The sequence below is a fragment of the Oreochromis aureus genome, linkage group 4, assembly GCF_013358895.1.
Source record: "Oreochromis aureus strain Israel breed Guangdong linkage group 4, ZZ_aureus, whole genome shotgun sequence".
NCBI classification, from domain to species: domain Eukaryota; kingdom Metazoa; phylum Chordata; class Actinopteri; order Cichliformes; family Cichlidae; genus Oreochromis; species Oreochromis aureus.
In genome coordinates, this window is record NC_052945.1 from 11,180,822 (window position 1) to 11,200,247 (window position 19,426).

The 19,426-nt window shown below is 38.8% G+C and overlaps 3 protein-coding genes across 4 annotated transcripts; all 3 read right to left on the minus strand.

Annotated features, from left to right (window-relative positions):
• Window positions 1-74: 74 nt before the first annotated feature.
• On the minus strand, window positions 75-7,470 carry LOC116318406. The gene is made up of 19 exons (XM_039611533.1): window positions 7,448-7,470; window positions 7,070-7,210; window positions 5,978-6,169; window positions 5,779-5,886; window positions 5,498-5,642; window positions 5,112-5,391; window positions 4,797-4,879; window positions 4,477-4,631; window positions 3,711-3,837; window positions 3,452-3,583; window positions 3,210-3,371; window positions 2,778-3,080; window positions 2,429-2,710; window positions 2,218-2,327; window positions 2,007-2,121; window positions 1,471-1,673; window positions 1,285-1,370; window positions 1,118-1,187; window positions 75-980 (listed from the first exon to the last, which is right to left on the minus strand). The coding sequence occupies exons 10-19, from the start codon at window positions 3,576-3,578 to the stop codon at window positions 912-914; spliced, it is 1,527 nt and encodes a 508-aa protein (XP_039467467.1). The 5' UTR covers window positions 3,579-3,583; window positions 3,711-3,837; window positions 4,477-4,631; window positions 4,797-4,879; window positions 5,112-5,391; window positions 5,498-5,642; window positions 5,779-5,886; window positions 5,978-6,169; window positions 7,070-7,210; window positions 7,448-7,470; the 3' UTR covers window positions 75-911.
• On the minus strand, window positions 7,207-9,564 carry LOC120439985. 2 transcript variants are annotated; one of them, XM_039611535.1, is made up of 10 exons: window positions 9,378-9,564; window positions 9,188-9,289; window positions 8,976-9,068; window positions 8,772-8,891; window positions 8,587-8,689; window positions 8,405-8,510; window positions 8,090-8,329; window positions 7,784-8,002; window positions 7,557-7,701; window positions 7,207-7,487 (listed from the first exon to the last, which is right to left on the minus strand). In XM_039611535.1, the coding sequence occupies exons 1-10, from the start codon at window positions 9,462-9,464 to the stop codon at window positions 7,290-7,292; spliced, it is 1,413 nt and encodes a 470-aa protein (XP_039467469.1). In that variant the 5' UTR covers window positions 9,465-9,564; the 3' UTR covers window positions 7,207-7,289. The 2 variants fall into 2 exon arrangements, with proteins under 2 accessions (XP_039467469.1, XP_039467468.1); XM_039611534.1 differs by having other exon boundaries at window positions 8,976-9,071.
• Window positions 9,565-11,204: 1,640 nt separating this feature from the next.
• On the minus strand, window positions 11,205-13,668 carry igfals (insulin-like growth factor binding protein, acid labile subunit). The gene is made up of 2 exons (XM_031737390.2): window positions 13,580-13,668; window positions 11,205-13,439 (listed from the first exon to the last, which is right to left on the minus strand). Exons 1-2 carry the CDS (start codon window positions 13,596-13,598, stop codon window positions 11,698-11,700), a joined length of 1,761 nt encoding a protein of 586 aa, XP_031593250.1. The 5' UTR covers window positions 13,599-13,668; the 3' UTR covers window positions 11,205-11,697.
• Between the last annotated feature and the right edge of the window lie 5,758 nt (window positions 13,669-19,426).

The window sequence follows — 19,426 nt, forward strand, 5'->3', positions numbered from 1 at the left end:
AAAGTAAATGATCTTAATGTGGAACCACTTGTTCCATGTACTCTAGAAAATTTCAGTAAAAATGTTATTTTAACATTGAAACCCTGAAATATTGAATGTATTGCTCTAAATTAGAATTTCAATGAATAGGTCACTGGATATTATGGAGCGCAGTTAATTGATGATGATGATGTAGCATCTAGTTGTGAACTTCTATTCAATAAAATTTATTAGAACTTAAACAAATGCAAGTTTTCAAGTTTCTATTTGTTAGCATAATCATAAAATAACTATAAAGAAAGAAATGTATTTTTCTCAGGGTAAAACAGTGATTTGTTAGAGAATGTTAAATCTGAGGAAACTGCATTTCATGGATCTATTTACTTAATGTAAGTGGGTTTAGACATTATAGATTAAAACATATGTCCCTTATTTTGTGATGAGCTGTATGGATATGTAGGAAATTCTATACTGATAATTGTAGAAATTATTCTGTTGGTATATATTGATATTTTTGTGTTGTGAACACAAAAACAGGTGCAAGTCTTAGAATACTAGATGTTTCTTTTCTACATTGAGGATTGTGTACCGCATATTTACTGTAGTGTATTACTAGTTTGTTAACACTTGTTAAATTGTTACACTACAGTTATGCAATGGTTTACAGAGTTCACAAAATTATTTTTATCATCTTGAGAATTAAAATAATTTTTCATCTGAAATGTGTGATTAATTTTTGTCTCAAACAACTGACAGAAAAGGGCTTGCGCCTTAAAGAGGAAGTGGACTAGCAGAGGACGCGAAATGCTGTTTTTGAATAAATATTTATTGAACAATATCTAAAAACTAAAACAAGTGAAAGCTATAAATTTCTTTGCACTTTTTGGAGCAATCTTTGGAAAATATGCTTACACGTGCACACATTTGAATGTTTATGGCACAGTGACATCACAGCTCTCAGAAGACAAGGTGTGAAATAGGTAGCATATCAGCAGCATAGCCTGGAAAAGAATATAAAATGGACAAACTTCAAATGTATATTAACACATCGTTAGGGTTATTAAGCTGCTGAGGATGTGGTTTATTTAAATATATTAAGAATAAAAAAGAATCAAAAGTTGATATTTTTCAGGTGTACCTCTTTTTCATTTTCTGGGAAGACGATGCTTTTCCCTACTTGCTCCAGGTCTGGCCTTGCCTTGTAAATCCTGTTGCAATAATGCAAACAGAAAGTTATTTACATCTAAGTAAATTTTAAAAAAATAAATAAAGTCTAAGTTTATCAAGTTTGTTTTTCCTCCATACCTTTTAAGGATCAGGCCAAACTCTGTTGTGATATTTTCTCCTCGGAGAGCCATGATGAGACAAGGAGTTGAGTAAAAAGGAGCCATCTTTTGAAAGCATAAGACAACAGCCAAAGTCAGCAGCTGACTGCACACTCTGCATGAATTTATGGTCCAAATAAACCTGTATCAAGGCCCCATTCCTCACCTTCTCCCTTATGCTTGACACTTTAAGTGTCTCAGATATATGTTTTTGCTGCTCATCATCTAGGATGCTCATCCTTCCTGCCACCAGATGGCAGTCTGATCCCAGCACCTGCTCCACTATCTCCAGTTGGGAAGGCACTTGGCTGCCTGGTGTAGCGTTCAAGGGTATCAGCAGACAGGTTGTTTGCCTGTGCTTCAGGGACCCTAGTACCAACAAACAAGCAAAACAGAACATTTGTTTTGTGTATAGCTTACAAAGGTTACCTGGAACTGAGTCATATTTCAACATCCTTTCCAAGAGAACCTCTGCCAAAAAGATAAATCATTTAAAGGGACATATTTGCTTAAAAATAACTAGTGTGCCCTGCAATGTTCACTGTTGTCACTTAAACTGAGTCATATTTAATAACGGGGAGATGTGGATTCATGAATATGAGTACACTAATGCGTTATGATTAAAAGGCATAGCTGCTCACAGCTCTGTTTTGTCAGCAACAATACCGTATAATACAGGCATATTAAAAAAAACACCAGAACCTCCATTTGGTCGTGATTCAGAGGAGACTGAAAGACTTTTCCGAGCCGCTTGAGTCAGTGTGCAGCTCCGCTGACGCTCTATGGAGGCTAAAGGGTCTGAACATAAGCGGAGTATCTGGGGAAAACAAATCATCTGGTTTTAGCCAAAATTACAACCCTTGTACTCAACATTGAAGTCTGGTTACCCATGTCCTGTGTTTAACAAGCATACCTGCTCCTGTCTCATTGTGTTGGTCTCAGTACAGCAGAGCCCCTCAGGAAAAAACCTCCTCACATCCATAATTGCCTGCTGATACGATTCTGATCCTGTAACGTTGGTTACTGACATTTTAAACATAATACTTGCATGGCAATCCTGTTCTCGAAAGTGTACGAGTATACAGTTAAGGGCAGTGATCACAGAAGCTACAAGTAGGTCGTACCATGACAGGTCATCCACATTGAAGAGTCCTCTTGGCTCAGCATGTCCAGCAGCCTCTTCACAGCATTTTCTCCCTGAAGGCAGAAAGCCAGCGAGGGGCCAGAGCACAGGTTGTGCCCACTTTCTGCACGCAGCAGTGAAGTAGCACCACTTTTGTCATGGATCACTACCCGTAGGCCCACCAACGTGAGGCCACTCTGCTGGAGTTTGCTGACTATTTTAGTGAGACTGTGATTCCAGGCTCGTGGTTTCAACAGGCACACGGTGAGCAGCATCTGTGGGTCTGAACAGAAAGTTAGCTGCTCTTAAGTATCACTGAGAGCAACTTTCATAGAGCACAACAAACTTACCGGGAATCATTTCATGCTCAAAGAAAAAAAGGGAGGCTTGTCTGAGGGCCACTTCAGGTGTGGGAGACATGAGGACACTCAGGCTTTGAGGATAGTCATGCGGTAGGAGCTTCCTCAACGAAGAAAAATCAACAAACCCTCTCAAAGCACACACTAGAGCTGGAGACGACATCAGTGTTTCCGCGCTGGTGTAGCAGAGCGGATCTCCCACCTCATATGGGCTCAGCTCCTGGGCTTGAAGTCGAGTCAGCACAGGAAGCCACTTCAGGCTGAGGAGCCTAAATCTAGCATGTTGTTCATCACCTATAACATTAAAAAAAAGTATTGCAACCAATCAGAAACAATAAGGGTAATTAAGAGAATTGTGAAGAGGCCAAAAAAATCACTCAGAATGAGCTTTGTTTAGCTAGTTGTGCTCTCAGATACTTCTACCTTCTTCTCCTAACAGCACTCTGTTTAGGAGGCTGAGGCCTTGGGTCAAGTCCTTCCCACACAGAGTCAAAACTACTACCTGCTCCATGTCAGGTCTGAATGAACACCTGTGATGAGACAGGATCACACTGGAGGGATTTGGCACTGCCCACATGCAACTAACTACAAAGAAAACATAAATAAGTAGAGAGTTTCAGCACAGGATCTTCTTCTCGTATCTGTACTGACCATAAACTGCTTACCAAAGTTTTGGAATAAGCTCTTGTTGATCGGTACAGTGTGGAAACACAAGCTTGGCTCTGATGTGTGAACATCATCCTTTCCTGAGTGAATGTAACCCAGAAGCTTTTGAGCTTTGAATTCTTTCATTAGCGCTGAAACATATGACAGTTGGACGAGATTATGTTGACAGCAAAGACTTCCTGCATTATAAGACACACATTTTGACATTTCACGTTACAGAGATGAATTATGTTAAAGGGTTGAGACAGATTTTGAGACCTGCTGGTAGACCGACACTGTGACGCGATGCATGTTCTTTTCTCAGCAGTAACACGAGACAGTGAGAGGGCGGCTCTAGCTCTTTGTGATCTGGAGTGGAAGCAGGTGGACTGCAGAACACAGATGCCTAAAACATACACAGAGAGACTTCAAGATTTGATGACATCAAAAATGGAATAAGTACAAAAAGAAGTATCTGCTTCCTCAGTAAACGGTACACCTTAATCAGCTGAGAGTCAAACAGTTGATGTTATTGTTTCCATTCAAATATTCAAAAAAATCGCACTCCTACAAGCAGCCTACCAACAAATTATATATTATTATATGTTTTATTGGTTGACTTGTACCTATGAGTAAAAATAAAGTCATATTATATTTCTTTTCTTTTGTTATTGTTATCATTATTATTATTATTATTATTAACCCTTATTTAACTACGAAAAAGAATAATTCAAACAGCAGTACAATAATAATGACTAATTACTCAGGTGTTTCAGACAAAACATTTGAAACCTGAACTGCCTTAAATTCATTAGGTGAGGCTAGTTCCTTAAGTTTTAGTTGATTCTGCAGCTGATTCCAGCAGGAAAAAGCTGCATTTGAATGCTCTTTTTCCAAATTCAGTGTGAACCTTTGAGACAGATAGAAGGAATAATTCTTGAGACCTAAGACAATCACTTTCCAAACTTTTGTTGCTTAGATTTGATTGATTAGAGCTTTTCTCTCTAAGGCTCTATGTACTGAGTGAGTGTCTTGGTTCTTCTACCTGGAAGCTGCTGAGGCCCAGAAGGGAGGCCCCATGGCTATGAACCTGCAGCCTCTGCAGCCCTCTAAGACTGAAGCCTCTGCGTTCACATACAGCCAGCACCTGGCCATAGCAGCATGGAGGAACAACAGGTGACACCAAGAGGAGGAAATCAGCTACAAGAATTAGGGAGAGAAAGATGAGCAGCTCCACTCAAGTAAAATGTTTTCATCCTTGATACAAACAAGGACTTTGACTCAGGATGATAAAAGTTAAAATGCAAGGTGAGCACTGACAAATTTTCCCCACTGTGACAGTTTGGACTCGCTGAATTACCGTACCTTTAGTTGTGGCACACAGGAAAGAAGATGATCTGCTTGGATTAGACAGGATGGCTCCAGCTCTGTCATCTGAAGGCACAATTCTAAAAAGAAAATGTTAGGTAGCTGATTCTAAAAACATCACACTGTAACACTTTAAATTAAGCTCCAGTCATCCCCACAGGATTACACCAACACCCATCAGTTAATGGCATCAATTCAATATAATAAATACCCTGGAATTTGTCCAGGGTGGCGGAAAATGTGCAATAATCAGTTATTTGATAAAAAAAAAAAAAACTTCATGGACATAGTTAAAGAACATTTTCCACACACCTGTTGTAATCCTGTGCACTTCCTCCCTGCAGTCTTCCTGAAAACCACAGGCACAGCTCACTGTGGACCTGACTGGCCGGTTGGGGGGTATAGATGAATGGTGGTTCTTGATCTCTGCAGTGTAGACCATTGCTGGAAGTGGTTTCTGCCTTTTTGGGTCGCAGAGAATCTAAGGAACTAGTTATGTCCTTCAACAAGGAGTGGGCATAAGGACCTCGAACTGCTAGAGTAACAACAGGATGATAGGGCTCATGGTCTCTCAGACTACCCGCTGTGCTACCTGAATGAGAGGAGACATTTTCAAAGACTTTTTTTAATCAGTAAAAAAAAAGCATCCAGGCCAAGTAGAGTAACTTTAAGCACAGATGGTATTAGTTATGTCCTACCAAAGCGCTCACTCAGAAGCTCCTGTGGTGGATAAAGCAGCCGGAGACCACACACATCGAGTCCTGAGTCTAGGACCAGCTGGAGGGCGTAGTGTGTTAGAAGAGGATGTTGAAAGAAGCCACTGCACCCCAGAACAACTGACACCTACAACAAAAGTCGAGTAAAAATAAATTTAGTCCCTGCTGTTCCTCTGACTCTGTGCTTCCTGCAATCAAAAGAAAGCCGTTAAAGAAAGCACAATTACTCCTGCAGATAGCACTTTTAAAGACAGCCTGCTCACCTCTGTGTGCAGCTCCTGTGTGGTCTCTTTCCCCTTAAAAGTACGATCCCGAGTTTCCACTGTCTGCCAGTAAAAACCTGGACTTAGACCAAATGTCCTCTCTATGACCTAAAAAAACAAAAAACAAAAGACAGGAAGGAAAAACATCTGAGCACTCTGATGTTGGGAGTCTTAAAGCAACCTTGCTGTAGCAACCCACCGTTTGGTTGGAGGTGGCAGAGATAAAACAATTTAAACAGGATGAAGGGAGGTGAATGGGAGAGGTGCAGGGTTGCTGGTCCAACAGGTTTTTAATGTGAGGCAGCCAGCTGGTAATTGCAGTGAGTGAGGTCTCAGAGAGGAACCTGCAGACATCATTATAGAAAGGTGCATGGACGTCTGTGTCCCGTTTCTAGAAAACAAACATGAGATCTGTGTCACTGTCAAATTCATGAGACAAAGGCTACATTCACACTGCAAGCCTTAGCACTCAAATCTGAGCCACCGTTTACATCCTTTTGTTTGTTTGCCCATTCAATAACAAAGCCGTACTGTTTTACAGACCTATACATAAAATCAGCAATTCAATAAGTCGATGTACAGCGGAAGCCAGCAACTTTGTGAGAAGCTTATAAAGAAGAGTGAGAATAAAGAGAGTCTGCTTTTTAAGTCAAGCTTTTTGTATCTGACGGTAAAAATCCTTCGAAAAAGAGCTAAAACATTTTTGTAATGTGAAAAGATAATCACTACGAGTTTATATCCAAAACATCTGATAACTTTGTTGAAGCGATATCCTGTGCAGCTGAACTACAGCCAGGCCATACTTTCATGTCATGCCAAGTACCATGTCACTTTATCCTTTATTTAAGCAGGCAAAGCACTAAAAAAAAAACCTACGAGCATTTTACAATGCCAGTCTGGGAAAGGGTAGAGTGTCATTGAGGAACTAAGTTAGCTTCAAAGAAGTCTCAAAGGCAGAAAGAGTCACTGATAAAATGTTGCATCCTGGTGGTGAAAGTTTTAGCTTAAAGTTGCAGGGGGTAATTGAAAAAAAAGTACCTTTTACTGTGTCTGCCAGCACGTCTCCACTCAACTCTCAGGTCAGGTTAGAGACCGACTGCATGAATTCTGATTTTACTGTTCAGTCTGAACTCATGATGCACCTACAATCTTTGCAAACTATATACAGACCTGTGTCTGATTTAGGCCACGGACTGAATTGGCTCAAATCAGAATTTAAAAGATCAGTTTTGTGCAGTTTAAATGTTTTTTTTTGTGTGTGTAATTTCTTTCTCTTTTGTTTTGCATGTACCCTTGCTGGATAACAGTGACGAGCCACAATTAAAACATGCAAAGCCAGTCCATCTTCTGTCCACAGCTGTTGAAGTCCTGCAACCCAGAATGGGACCTTTGCACTGATCTCGTCTTCACTGCTACATGGCTCTGGGCCGACCTGACAAAACAGGAACACAGGGGGGGAAAGAACTCAAACAACAAACTACAGTATGGCTAACATAAGAAGATAGAAGCCATTATCCACTAATCAGAGACAGAAACCATGCCACTAAAGTGTTATAGATGTGTAATTTGGTTGCAGCTGGATATTTTCTCTTCCCATGTCCTCTGTCTTCTATCACACCAGCACTGCAGAGGTTGACTTTCAGCAGCATAGAGCCTATACTTTCAATACCTGCTGGTAGTGTGCTGATTGGCTCTTGATGAGATGCTTCCTGAAAAACGGGAAGTAGTAAGTGTAGGGAAATGCACTGTGCATTTATTCTGAATTCAGTGACACTTACAAACTCATAGAGAACATCAGTCATTTCGGCAGCTGGCTGCTTCCCGGACACAGATTTGGTTGGACGGTGTTTTTCCAGCTGCCTAAGAGTTTCCTGGGCTTGTTCATGGTGAGACGCCTTCTTAACCCGTCGTCTCAGTTGGTCCCTAATAGTTCGTCATCATCGCGGTTAACATATTTGTTTATAAGAGTTAATACAAATAAAGGCAAACAAAACAAACTCCATACCTCTGCTGTTTTGGTTCTTTAACTAAACGTCCCAAAACAGTTTGTGGGCTTTCCACTTCAGGTTCGGATTGTTTATCTACCCACAGATGTTCTGACTTAACATCTGTGCTTGCTTCCACGCCAAGCTCTGGATGACGCATACGTTTATCAGGATATTTATTCTCATTTCTATTCATCTCCCTTATTTTTTTAAGCAACATACTCTTTCCAGTCTCTTCCCTGCAAGCACAGCAATGACAACATGAGCTGAAAGAAAACAAGCCAAACTGAAGTGTGACCAATGTTCCTGACACAGGATGTATTTACCTGCCTCCCATATGCAATCCAGTGTGCACTTTTAAATTGTTTTTCTTTGCAGGTGGTGTTTTCTGGTGAGTGTTGTTGTGTTTGGCTGACGACTCTGATGGAAGATTTGGGGATGTTCTTGCTGGTTTTACTGAGGGATCAGGGCAACGCAGGTCAATATAAACAGTGGGACATTCCCGGTGGCTTAACTGCAAATCTATTCCACACTTTTCCACGGATCTGCTCGACATTCTATTTTCTCTGCAAGAAAAAGGCGATTATTATAATAATATTATCTTTAAAGGCTTACGGATCCTGGGCAGTGATATGACTTACCTGTCGGAGTCTGGACTCACAGGTTCTAACACAGACGCAGACTGATTCTTACAGAAAGCAGCTAATTTATCCATTGTATTCTCCTGCAACTTGTCTATGCCACCACCTGCAAAACAAAGATTCAGTTCATAAACCTGTCATCGATCACTACAGCCTCAGTGAATCGTTTCATAATGACTTACCTTGATGCGTTTTCAGGGGTGCCACTGTTACATGGGGCTGCAAAGACAGCCTGTTCTCTTTTAGATTTTTAAGGGCATCATCCAAATCCCACTGGTCAAGCCTCTGAATGTAATTTTTTAGAGAATATTTACTTGCATTATTTATAACTGTTTTCATATGATGTTTTTCTACTTTTCAAACTCACAGCAAATGAGAGAACAGGGCAACCATCATAGGATTTCACATTTTCCAGGTATGGTTTTAAAGAGACCTTCAGCTTGACTCCTTTATTCAACACCTCAGAATTATCCTCACCACCACCCGCCTTTAATGATAACAAGAAAACAAAGTACATTTAAAGTGCTGTGGCTTTATGGTGCTGTGCTCTAACCAGACCAGTATATCCCACCTCAGCATCATCCACACAGGCTAATGTACTGCTTTCTACAGTTTCACTAACATCCATCTTTTTGCAAATCTCTTCGGAGAATGGTTTTGGGAGCTCCTGTTTAAGGGAAACGAGGCAAATACAAATAAGAAAAATAAGAAATAACAATAATCATTCAGAATCAGAATCACAGAAACTTTATTAATCCCAGAGGGAAAAAAATATTCACTGACCTCAAATTCAGCATCTACTGAAAAACTGTTGAAGTCCTCAGAAAGCTTCAGTGAAAGAGCAGCTGGTCTTTGATATACGGCGATAATTTCGTCTTTCTCTGGCTATACGACGTTAAAACGACATTAATTATATTAAAAAAATAGTTATTAGAGGACGTTAGCAAGATTTAAGTTTAAAAACACAACTTACAGGTGAAAAGTCAAAGTCCATGGTAGGAATATTTGGTTTAACCTTCTCCGAAATTGAATTCCAACACGAAGAACGGTTAAAATCCATTTGTAACAATGTATAAAAAGAAACTAATTTAAAGTAAGAACGTTTTTTGTGTTGTTAGTGTCTCTTTGCGCTGAACGTGTAATTGTTAGTCCCTGGGTACTTCTTGGTTACCATTGGAAACGAGAAGCTTCACAACAGTGTTGCCTTCAAATGCTGCCAGAAATTCCCATACTGAAACGCGAAAGTTTCGCGAAAATATGAAAGCAAACGAGTACTAAATTGGCATAGTGTTCCAAAGCTGTGTTGTGTGTGTGTTAGGGCAGGTAAGCTCACCAGGCTGTAACTTTTCTAAATATAGGGAAATGTTCTTTTTATGCTGGCTAACACTCTTTTTTTTATGACTTTTTAAACAAATTTTCCTAGTTTGCTAGCTACCGTGCTAAAATTGGTTAAAGTTGTAGTTTTCACACAGCTGAATAAACGTCAAACAGAAAACCAATTAAACAGAAGTGTGAGATGATCGAAAATTTACGCCAGTGTCCTGTTATATTTTAGACAGAAAGGAGCAGACAGCTGAGTTTATTTAACTCCACCGAGACAGCCGGTGACGCAAAACTGAAGGCTAGACCGTCCAATTTCACAGCCGCTTACTTCCGGCCTCACCGGCCTTCGGAGGACCTGGCCCACGTAGACCGCGAAGGCCGGGTCCTCAGGTGGATGCAGCCTATGAATTTGGACACCCCTACAGGTGCTGTGCATAGCCATACTCTACCTACTATTTCAAGGCCTACTGCCCTGAAGGAGTCTTATAATTCTATTTAAGTTTAAAATATACTATTAAAAACTCAACAAGCAACAATTTAAACTTTTGTACATTAAAAAAAACAAAAACAAACATATAGCATAGCATGAAAAGGGGAATAGTAACCAATTTCACATGAGTAGTCTTGCAAGGCTGTTGCCATGTCAACATAGTATGATTGGTAGTGTGGTACAGTTCCCCAAGTCCCTAACCCAAGGCTAACCCTAGTGTCACGACTGCTATGGGCAAGCAAAGATCAGGTAATCGGTGTACTGACTGCTTCAATGAATACTGCAAGAAATGTAATATACCTATATGAAAAGTTAAATTTGATTGCTTCTTAGTATATTTTGAACTTAATCTGAATTATCAGACTCCTCAAGGGTAATATGCATACTTATAAAGTAGGGCTCAAAACACATATTTAACACAATTATTTTCTCAGTTATTTAGAATACCATTTTGAAACTCCAGAATTTTGTTCTATTTAGATTAGACCGATATATCGTTTGTATGGTACAATGTCATATTTGATCAACCCAACATGACATTCATGCGTTATCGTAAAATGCAACTATATGCAATTCTAAAACTGTCACTATGTATTTCTATTGTGTGTGCTCAAATTTAGGATTTTACAGGATTGCTTGATATTTTTTTTCTAATTTTAACTAACCAATACTCAGACATTTTTTGATGCATTTGTTCCAAATTGCAGATCCTGTTTCATTTTTGTGGTAAGCCAGGCCAGTGAAAATGCCAGGATTTAATCTGTGATAGTTTTTGAGATATTCATGTTCAAACATTTCTTCATATTTCAAAGGCCCATGATGATGATCATAATTATTAATATTATTATTTTACTTTGCTTGAAATTTCTGCAATTAAAGTACTGTCAGGCCTTATCATAATGTTAATACATTCTGTGTTAAAGTTAAGTTATCTCTGTTACAGATCATTTTATAACTATTTTAGCAAAAGTAAATGAACCACATTTGCACATTTGAAATGTTTTATTAAATATCTCAGGCAAACTCATATCCATATGAAGCACTTCAGCAAAGGTATTACAAATTGAGCTCTTCACATTCCATCATGTTCTCTAATACTAACATAAATTGATGTGTCACAAAGCATTGTGAAGTTGCTGCATCACATTTTCTTTTTCCTAGTGTTGACAATCTGCCAACTGTCATAACATTCAACCACAACCACATATTTAACATAACTAATGAAGCAAAAGGAATATTGGTTTTCATGGGATTTCCTTTGAAGAGAATCCAGATATGTTTAGAAACAAATAGCATTTTCTGTAAAAGCATGAGATGGCAGGAGCTTATCTGTTAATAGCTATATAAGAACATGAAACACATTTCAGTATTGCAGTTTTGATGTTCAAATCAAACTTAATTAATTTACAATGTTGAAATGCTAATGCTGATAGCAGAATTTTAACCAACCAGCTCCGTAAAACTGTCTTTGTAGTGCAGCTTAGCAGTTTTGGAAGTGTTCACTGTCCACATCCCGTAAGTCCTGACCTGCTAGGCGAGGTGGGCTGGTGCATGTGATGTTGTTGTATATGGTGATTGTCGTATCAGGCTCTTCACCTTCTGCGTGGGTCTCCACTAGCCGAGGAATCACCTGTGACTTCCTCAACGCGTAGTTTCTAAGTGGGAGGGTGCTGCAGTCACATTTCCACCTGTTTCCAGACAGTAATAGTTTTTCTATATTATCAGAGAAGTCTGGGACCAAGCTTGTTAAAGCATTAGCTCTCAAGTCTAGGTAGCGCAGCCTTGGAAGAATCTGCCTTGTGCCATTTTGCAAAAACTGTCTACACTCATTGTTGGACAACAGCAAGTACTCCAAATTCTTGAGGCCAGAGAATGTATGGGTGGTGAGAGCACCCAGCTTGTTGAAACTCAGATCTAGTCCCGATAGACCTACCATATCCACAAAACTCTGGTGTTCCACAACAGAGATATTGTTGTGTTGCAGAAAAAGCCTCCTTAAACCAGACAGTCCACTGAAAGCTTGAGTTGTTATCTTAGTTAAGCAGCCTCTGTCCAGATGTAGGCTGTGAAGCCTTGGCAGACCTTTGAACATTTGGTCTGGTAGAGTGCGGAAGCAGCTTCCAGAAAGGTTAATGACAGCCACATGAGAGAGGCCTGTGAAAGCCCCCACGTGTGCTTCCTGCACTTGATTGTGTTCTAGTTCTAGGACCTCTAAATGGCCAAGATCTTCGAAGATCCTATCGCCCAGAGTTCTAATCCTGTTGTAACTCAGTCTTAGTTCTTCTAGGTACTGCAGATCACGGAAAGTCCTGGGCCTAATTCCAGTGATAGAGTTGTGAGAAAGACGAAGTACATGGAGATTGTGCAGGCCAAGGAAGGTGTCATCATGTAGAGAAGTCACTTTATTGTTTGTCAGATCCAGCCATCTAAGTGACTTCATGCCTGCAAAAGCTCTGGGGACTACTGTTAAAATCTGATTCTGTGCCAGGTAAAGCTTTTGCAGTTTAGTTAGTTTAAGAAAAACGTTAGCTTTGATCACCTTCAGGTAATTTCCTGTCAAATCTAACTCTTTGAGCTCACCAAGGTTTTGAAAGAGCTGTGGCTGCAAGTAAGCAAGTCTGTTTCCTGCGAGTATCAGCTCTCGTAGACCTTGCAGGTCATGGAAAGCTGTCTCAGGTAAGACCGTTAATGAGTTCCAACCTAGGTTAAGAAGCCATATTTGTGAGAGTCCTGCAAACAGTCTTTCCTCAATGCGACTGAGTTGGTTGTTATGCAGACTAAGTGAAGCAAGGTTGGGTGTATTCTGGAAGACTGTACCTGGTAATACACGGAGGCGATTCCGCTCAAGGTGAATGTGTGCTAGTGACCCAAGGCCCTTGAAAGCCTGAGGGTCAATTGTCGTCAGCTGGCCATTCTGAAGATTTAAAAAGTCCAGGTTGGTCAAATCCCGAAAAGCTGCGGCTGGGAGCGATGTAAACCGGTTGCCATCCAGCCAGAGAGAATAAGTGGATGGTGGCATGTCAGTTGGTACTTGTGTGAAGTTGCGAGAACTGCAGTACATGTTGAGCTCCGAGATGAAATCATCGTATTGACAGGTGCACACCTTAGAGCAGGGAATGGGATCTTCAGCCACCTTCTCTGTAGCTGCTGTGTCCGACTGTGGAAACACCAGTGATGTTCCCAGTATCCAGACTACCATCAGCGCAGTGATTTGCATACCAGCTGTGGAGAGAATATTAACATGTAAATGTAAAAATGTAATACATAAATTCATTATAGAATGCAAAATATGGTTAAGAAATAAGAAATAAACATTCAATTCTAAAATTGTTAATAGTTAAAGGCCAGAAAAGATTGTTTACCTTGAGTTTCAGAGGTCATGATTTAAGGCAGACAACCTGTGTAATAGTGAATGACTGATCCTTGTGCAACTGTATGCAGAATGAAAAGTCCACCAAGCCCCCAGCTTCTTTTTTTTTTTTTTTTTTTTGGTCAGGTCCACTTTTTCTGCACCATTAACCCATTCATTTCCATCAGAGTTGTTAGTAAGTACATTTATTCATGTACTTTTTCTTAGAATTTTCAGTTGGGCTTTCTAAACTTTTCTTCCTAGCATCAATACTGATCATTTCAGTGTCATAATAATAACATAATAATAGCAAAGTCTGCAAAATGAGAATATTATAGACTTTCCATTCCTCACTGCGGTTTTTGCTGTGCTGAAATTTGTCTTTTTATGTATCTCATTTCTTTGTAAGTTTTCTCAAATATTGTCAGCCCAGGTGGCTGTCAGAGTCATGCCACTGAGTGCATTTACTGTAGATTTTAACTGAGATACAGTGTTAAAGAGATAAGATGAACCCAGTGCACTGAGCATTGACTGAATTTATGATGTTTTTCAGTTTTTTTTTTTGTTTTTTTCCTGCTTATAGGTAATCCATTATCAAAGGAACATTTGTCTAAGGATAAACTGACTGAAAATATATTTCACCTCCAAACTTAAACTTGGAAGCATACATCATATTAAATATGCAATAACCTCTTGTCATCTGTTATTGAACAATATTTTTCAAACAAATCTGTTATGTTTGAAAAAATTAAGATGTATGTGTTTTGACAAAAGCTGCATGTGACATAGAAACTGTGACGGCAGTGCCAGAAATGCTTCATTCACAAAGTTCATAATGCAGGATGGGGTCAGTTCCAGAGGTCAATTTCCTTATCAATGACTGTAATGACTAACTTTGTGTTTGCTCTTTTTCCCCATATCTGAGATCTTTAGAGAACCATGCTGAAGTTCTGAAGGCCAACCAAATCTGGATAATACTTTTGCTTACTCATTAATTTAATTTAATTTAATTTAGTTTAATTTAATTTAATTTAATTTAATTTAATTTAATTTAATTTAATTTAATTTAATTTAATTTAATTTAATTTAACTGGGTAATTTTCCAACACTGAATTTGTTACAATATGAAGAAACATTATGTTACATATGTAGTGACTGTTTGCTAAATCTTGTCCACTGCTGCATTCCACAAATAGGCAAAATATTATCTGTTAAGAAGTCTACGTGATGTGCAGCACAGCCTTCTTCAGTTGTTGATAATTACATCTGGCAGATTTATACGTTAATATCAGTGATAGTTATGTTTATTCCAGCATTTATCTAAATCAGATGGAGCTTGGTGTGTGTATTGTAGTCTTATTTTAAATTTTATCTGAAATAAACATTTTTAACTGATCTTTAATAGATATTTGTGTTGATTAATACATGTGGCACAAAGTTAGAGTTCACACATTGTTTCTTAGGTATCTAATAATACTTTTATGACCCACGCTGAAAAGAAATGCACACCATATTTATTTTTGTTGCTCTCAACATTTCCCATATGAAAGGATCATGTGTCCTGACTGAAACCTTTGCCATGCGTGTAACTCTGATAAAGGCTGCAGAGTGTACTGAGATAAACAAAATTAGAATTTTCTCTTGCCAGTAGGGAGCACTGCTGGTTTGCTGTTTCATCTTGGTCCAACAGCACTGTCTTCCTCTGTGGAAGCCTCTCCTATACTAACCAAAATGGTAAATGCTTAATAGAGTATGAGCAGCAGTGATAAGCAGATCTATGAATTTTGCTGTGTCTTTCTAGGCTTCACTAGATCAACTGTGGAAAGCAGCTTTCTTGTTCTGAAGTGAATTTCTTTTTTTTTTCTTTTAAATGATATGGAAAAAAAACTTGGAGAATGGCTGCTGCAGCGAGCTGTTCTTTGATTTTTGCATCCCTGACAAACACCTCTGATTGGCTCCTTCTGTGGCATACACAGAGGTTTCCAGCTTGGTCGGTTGCTATGAGCTCACTTGGTGGAGGAGAGGCATCTTAATAGTCAGCGGGAAAGCCTGTCGCTGTGGTTGTAGTATTTTGACTGGGCTTTGTCTTGTTTAAGGAAGAATAATTTTCTCAAATAACTCTATATACGTTTTTTTTTTACTTGTTTAACAGCAGAGAAATTGCCTAGAAAGCAAGATGTTAATCTAAATTAAGCAGCTGGATGCTCATCCGAGTTAAAACTAATATTAATTCTGCTACTCTGCCAATAATTGAGATTGCCAGTTAGAGAGATAAAGTATTAGAACACATACACTGTAGCTAATGAACACACAGGCTTATCCTGCTGCAGCTATGTTAGGCCTGTTTAACTTAGACTTTTGTAATCATTATCTGGATACAGAAATCATACAAGTTTAAACTGAACTGGGTTTTCAGGGATTTTTATTAGGTTTAACTGATTTGGAAATATATACTATACTACATTGCCTGTCCATCTATCTATCTATTGTGCATCTTTAACAGTAAAACACATATATCTAGTCACTCTCATCCCATCCAATGACCTACACCTTTTCAACATCACAGTAAAAACAATTAAACATGCCCATTTAGCAAGTGAAGATGAAAATTTGTTGCTGTGCTTGTTAAAGTGATTATGACTCAGACTTTAGTACTTTGTTTTTTCTCTGTGTTTTTTTGTTTAATTGGCTGGTATTCAATTCACAGTCCAAGCTGATTCACCTTTGAAACCACACAACTTATCTTGTTGTCTTTTCAAACATAAAACGCTATGTGACAAACCAACACTAAAAAGACTGTGTGCGGTATTAACTGCTTCATTTTAGAAAAGCAATGACAGCCAAACACCACCAGGATTCTAAAATGAGTCTAAGAGAAGTACATAAAAACCAGCTGAATGTAGTAACTTCGGTGAAGAAATAGCTCTATCAAAAGAAGAAGAAAAAAACAAGCTGTAAAACCAAAGATTACTCCTCCTGTGCTGCTGTAGTGGGCCTCAGGACATGACTAATGTTGGACCCTCCTGCTGCTCTCATCTGTTGCGCATAACACAGTGGAAAACAGCCAAAAGGAGCACTTTCATTTCTGTGCTCTGTTGCTGTAACAGGGAAAGAACTTTTTACTTGGAAAAAGAAAGGTTAAATAAGTGATCTCTTTTCTTATTCTTATAATCTGCTATTAGTGAAGTGGAGAGACTTTAGTGACCCAAATTGTTTGATTTGTCTCTGATTAAAGTGGGAACAACACATCATGATAAACATATATAAGAGCTTCATATTGAGTGACAGTCAACACTGCCATCCTCTGGTAGATTGTTGCACTCCTCCCTTTACATTTTAAAAACAAATTAGTAAAAGAGAGACGTGTTTTATCTGAGTTTAAATCATTGTTCAGTTGCCTTTGGTTCAGTACTACTCTGAAAGCACTGCCACCTCACCCTTTGACAGTAAAAAGACCCTCAACACCCCTGCAGTGGCTATTAATAACACCCAGGGCTCACAGTCGACTTGCTGCTTTCAAGGAGGAAAGAGAATTCAATGATTTAGTTTCCACATCTGGAATCTGCTGGAACTGGCTATTGTTTGGTAATTGACTGTGATGATGTGACCAAATTATGCAGCTGATGATCCAGATTAGATTTCTATTGTAACATTGTAACCGTTGGATGTGTGCGCTGCCATAGCCAATCGAATACCTATCTATGCTTTTTTGCATGCCGCCTGTTACAAAAATACACTTTGTTCCCATATATTTAGTTTAAGATAACACACTCTGACATATATAAAATTATATTTTTGCACCAACAAGGTGATTTCTAAAGAGCTATTTGCTGAAAAGTATCAGACCTAAATGAATATGTACAGCAGATGAACAGTATCTGAAGATTATGTCTATGGAAATAGAAATGATCAAGCAAGAAACCTGACACATGACGTGAGAGATGAATCACAGGCTTTAGCTGATCCATCTAATGTCAAGGGTGGCTGTCAAGAAGCCATCCTTAAGGAAGGGAAATGAAACAAAAGTTGATGTATACCAGATTAGACGAGGCTTAGACTGAAAATCAGGGGTAAGAGGTCTTACAGAGTGATGAATCCAAATTAGGTTTTTGGTTAGAATTGTTGTCAATATGTACAAGATGTGACAAGTATCTTTTATTTAACATTATAATGAATGCCTTGCAGTAAACCTTGGCTAGCAGACCTCGAGTACTTAAAGATTTATTGCTGCAAAAGCTTTTAAATGCTTTTGCATATCTACATAAACAAGATGTTTATCACAGAATGTCAAAGCACACCTGACCATGAGTTACTTTTTACTGGTCCCTTGTGCACAATAGGTCACCACACAAGATACCTCTGCATGTTTGATTTGGCTGTTTTGTTTTGTTTTTTGTTTTTTTGATGCCCTTCTATTTCTATTTATTAAAGAAAAAAATATTTTGCAGTGATAGACAAGAATCCTGACAAGGGGAAAAAATAGTTTGGCTACTTCAGGGTTAAATTGATTTATAGTAAACTGCTATCACACATGTCAATTTATATATCATCAAAGAAAATGCTCTGAATTGAAATGAAACTCCATTGAAACGCTCTCATTTTTTCCCCTCACTGTCATCCTGCCCATTTAGCCATGCTCAGGGGATCCAGGATGAAACTGAAACACCTAGACAATGTCAGCTGAAGAAGACAGGTGAGAGAGACACAACCAAACACTAATGTCTGTGTGAATTAGGCAACTGGGAAGAGACCTGGATCTCATTGAGAGGAGGGAAGAAAAGCAGCTCCTGAATCCCTGTAGAAATGCAGACAATCTGAAGCTTCATTTAGGTCTCTCATTCATTTATTTCTTCATTTATACCTTTTTTTATCTTCACATGAGTAAATGCAACTTCATGTGAACAGCGTAACCCAAAAATGGAAATATAAAGTTATATTAGCTATTTTGTATATTACTAATAAAGCTACATATCAAACATTATAAGGACTTCGTAATAACCTTCCTTTCAAATGCATTGAAGTGAATGCCGTTTGAAGGGTGTGGATTTGATTTGCAGTGAGTTTACTTATAGTGCGGTCCAATTTTGGAGGCCTGTGGGCCAGACACAGGTGGAGCCACATTAATAATGACATATCATTGATCTCCTTTGTCTAATGTTAGTTGTCGGCTTGTCTGCAATTTCGGCATGCTTCCTAAAATTTGGCTTTGAAAAGTTGCCGCAGACCCGATCTTGACTGTTTTTTTTCTACATGGTCTGTTATTAATAGAGAGTGTCTTCTGGTAGTTCATGTTCATTTTTTTGAGGAGACAGTTCCCTAAAAAATGCCAAAACTTTACCTTTACTCAGCGACTTTAGCAGCGTGTTTGTGCATGTCACATCAGTTCTCCAAATGACAGTGAATTTGGCGCCTTTCAAAGCTTTCTGCCAGAATCAAACAATTTCCTGTACTGCATCCTTGAAAAGAATTCTACATTCTTATCTTCATCCTTCTTAACAAAAAAAACCTCACTGTCTCTCTTGTTCAAGTCCTCATCACTATTGTGACATTTACTATACCTTTGGACCCTGTCACACTACAGTAAGAAACCTTCACGCGTGGCAGTTTCCTTCTTTCAGTTGGTCCTGCAAACTTTCCTGACATGCCTTTTTATTTAATCTTCAACAAGAATGTTGAGATACTTCAGTGGTCGTCTTACAGTTTATACACAATATATATTCCTGAAGTGGTAAAACACGTAGGATACTTTTCTATCCACTCCTGTCTTTGTACGTAGGTCAAGTCAAAAATGTGTGTCAGGGCAAGATGATAGAACTGGTTTTGTGTTAGCAGTCTGTAGCCCGCAGCTCCTGCTCTACAT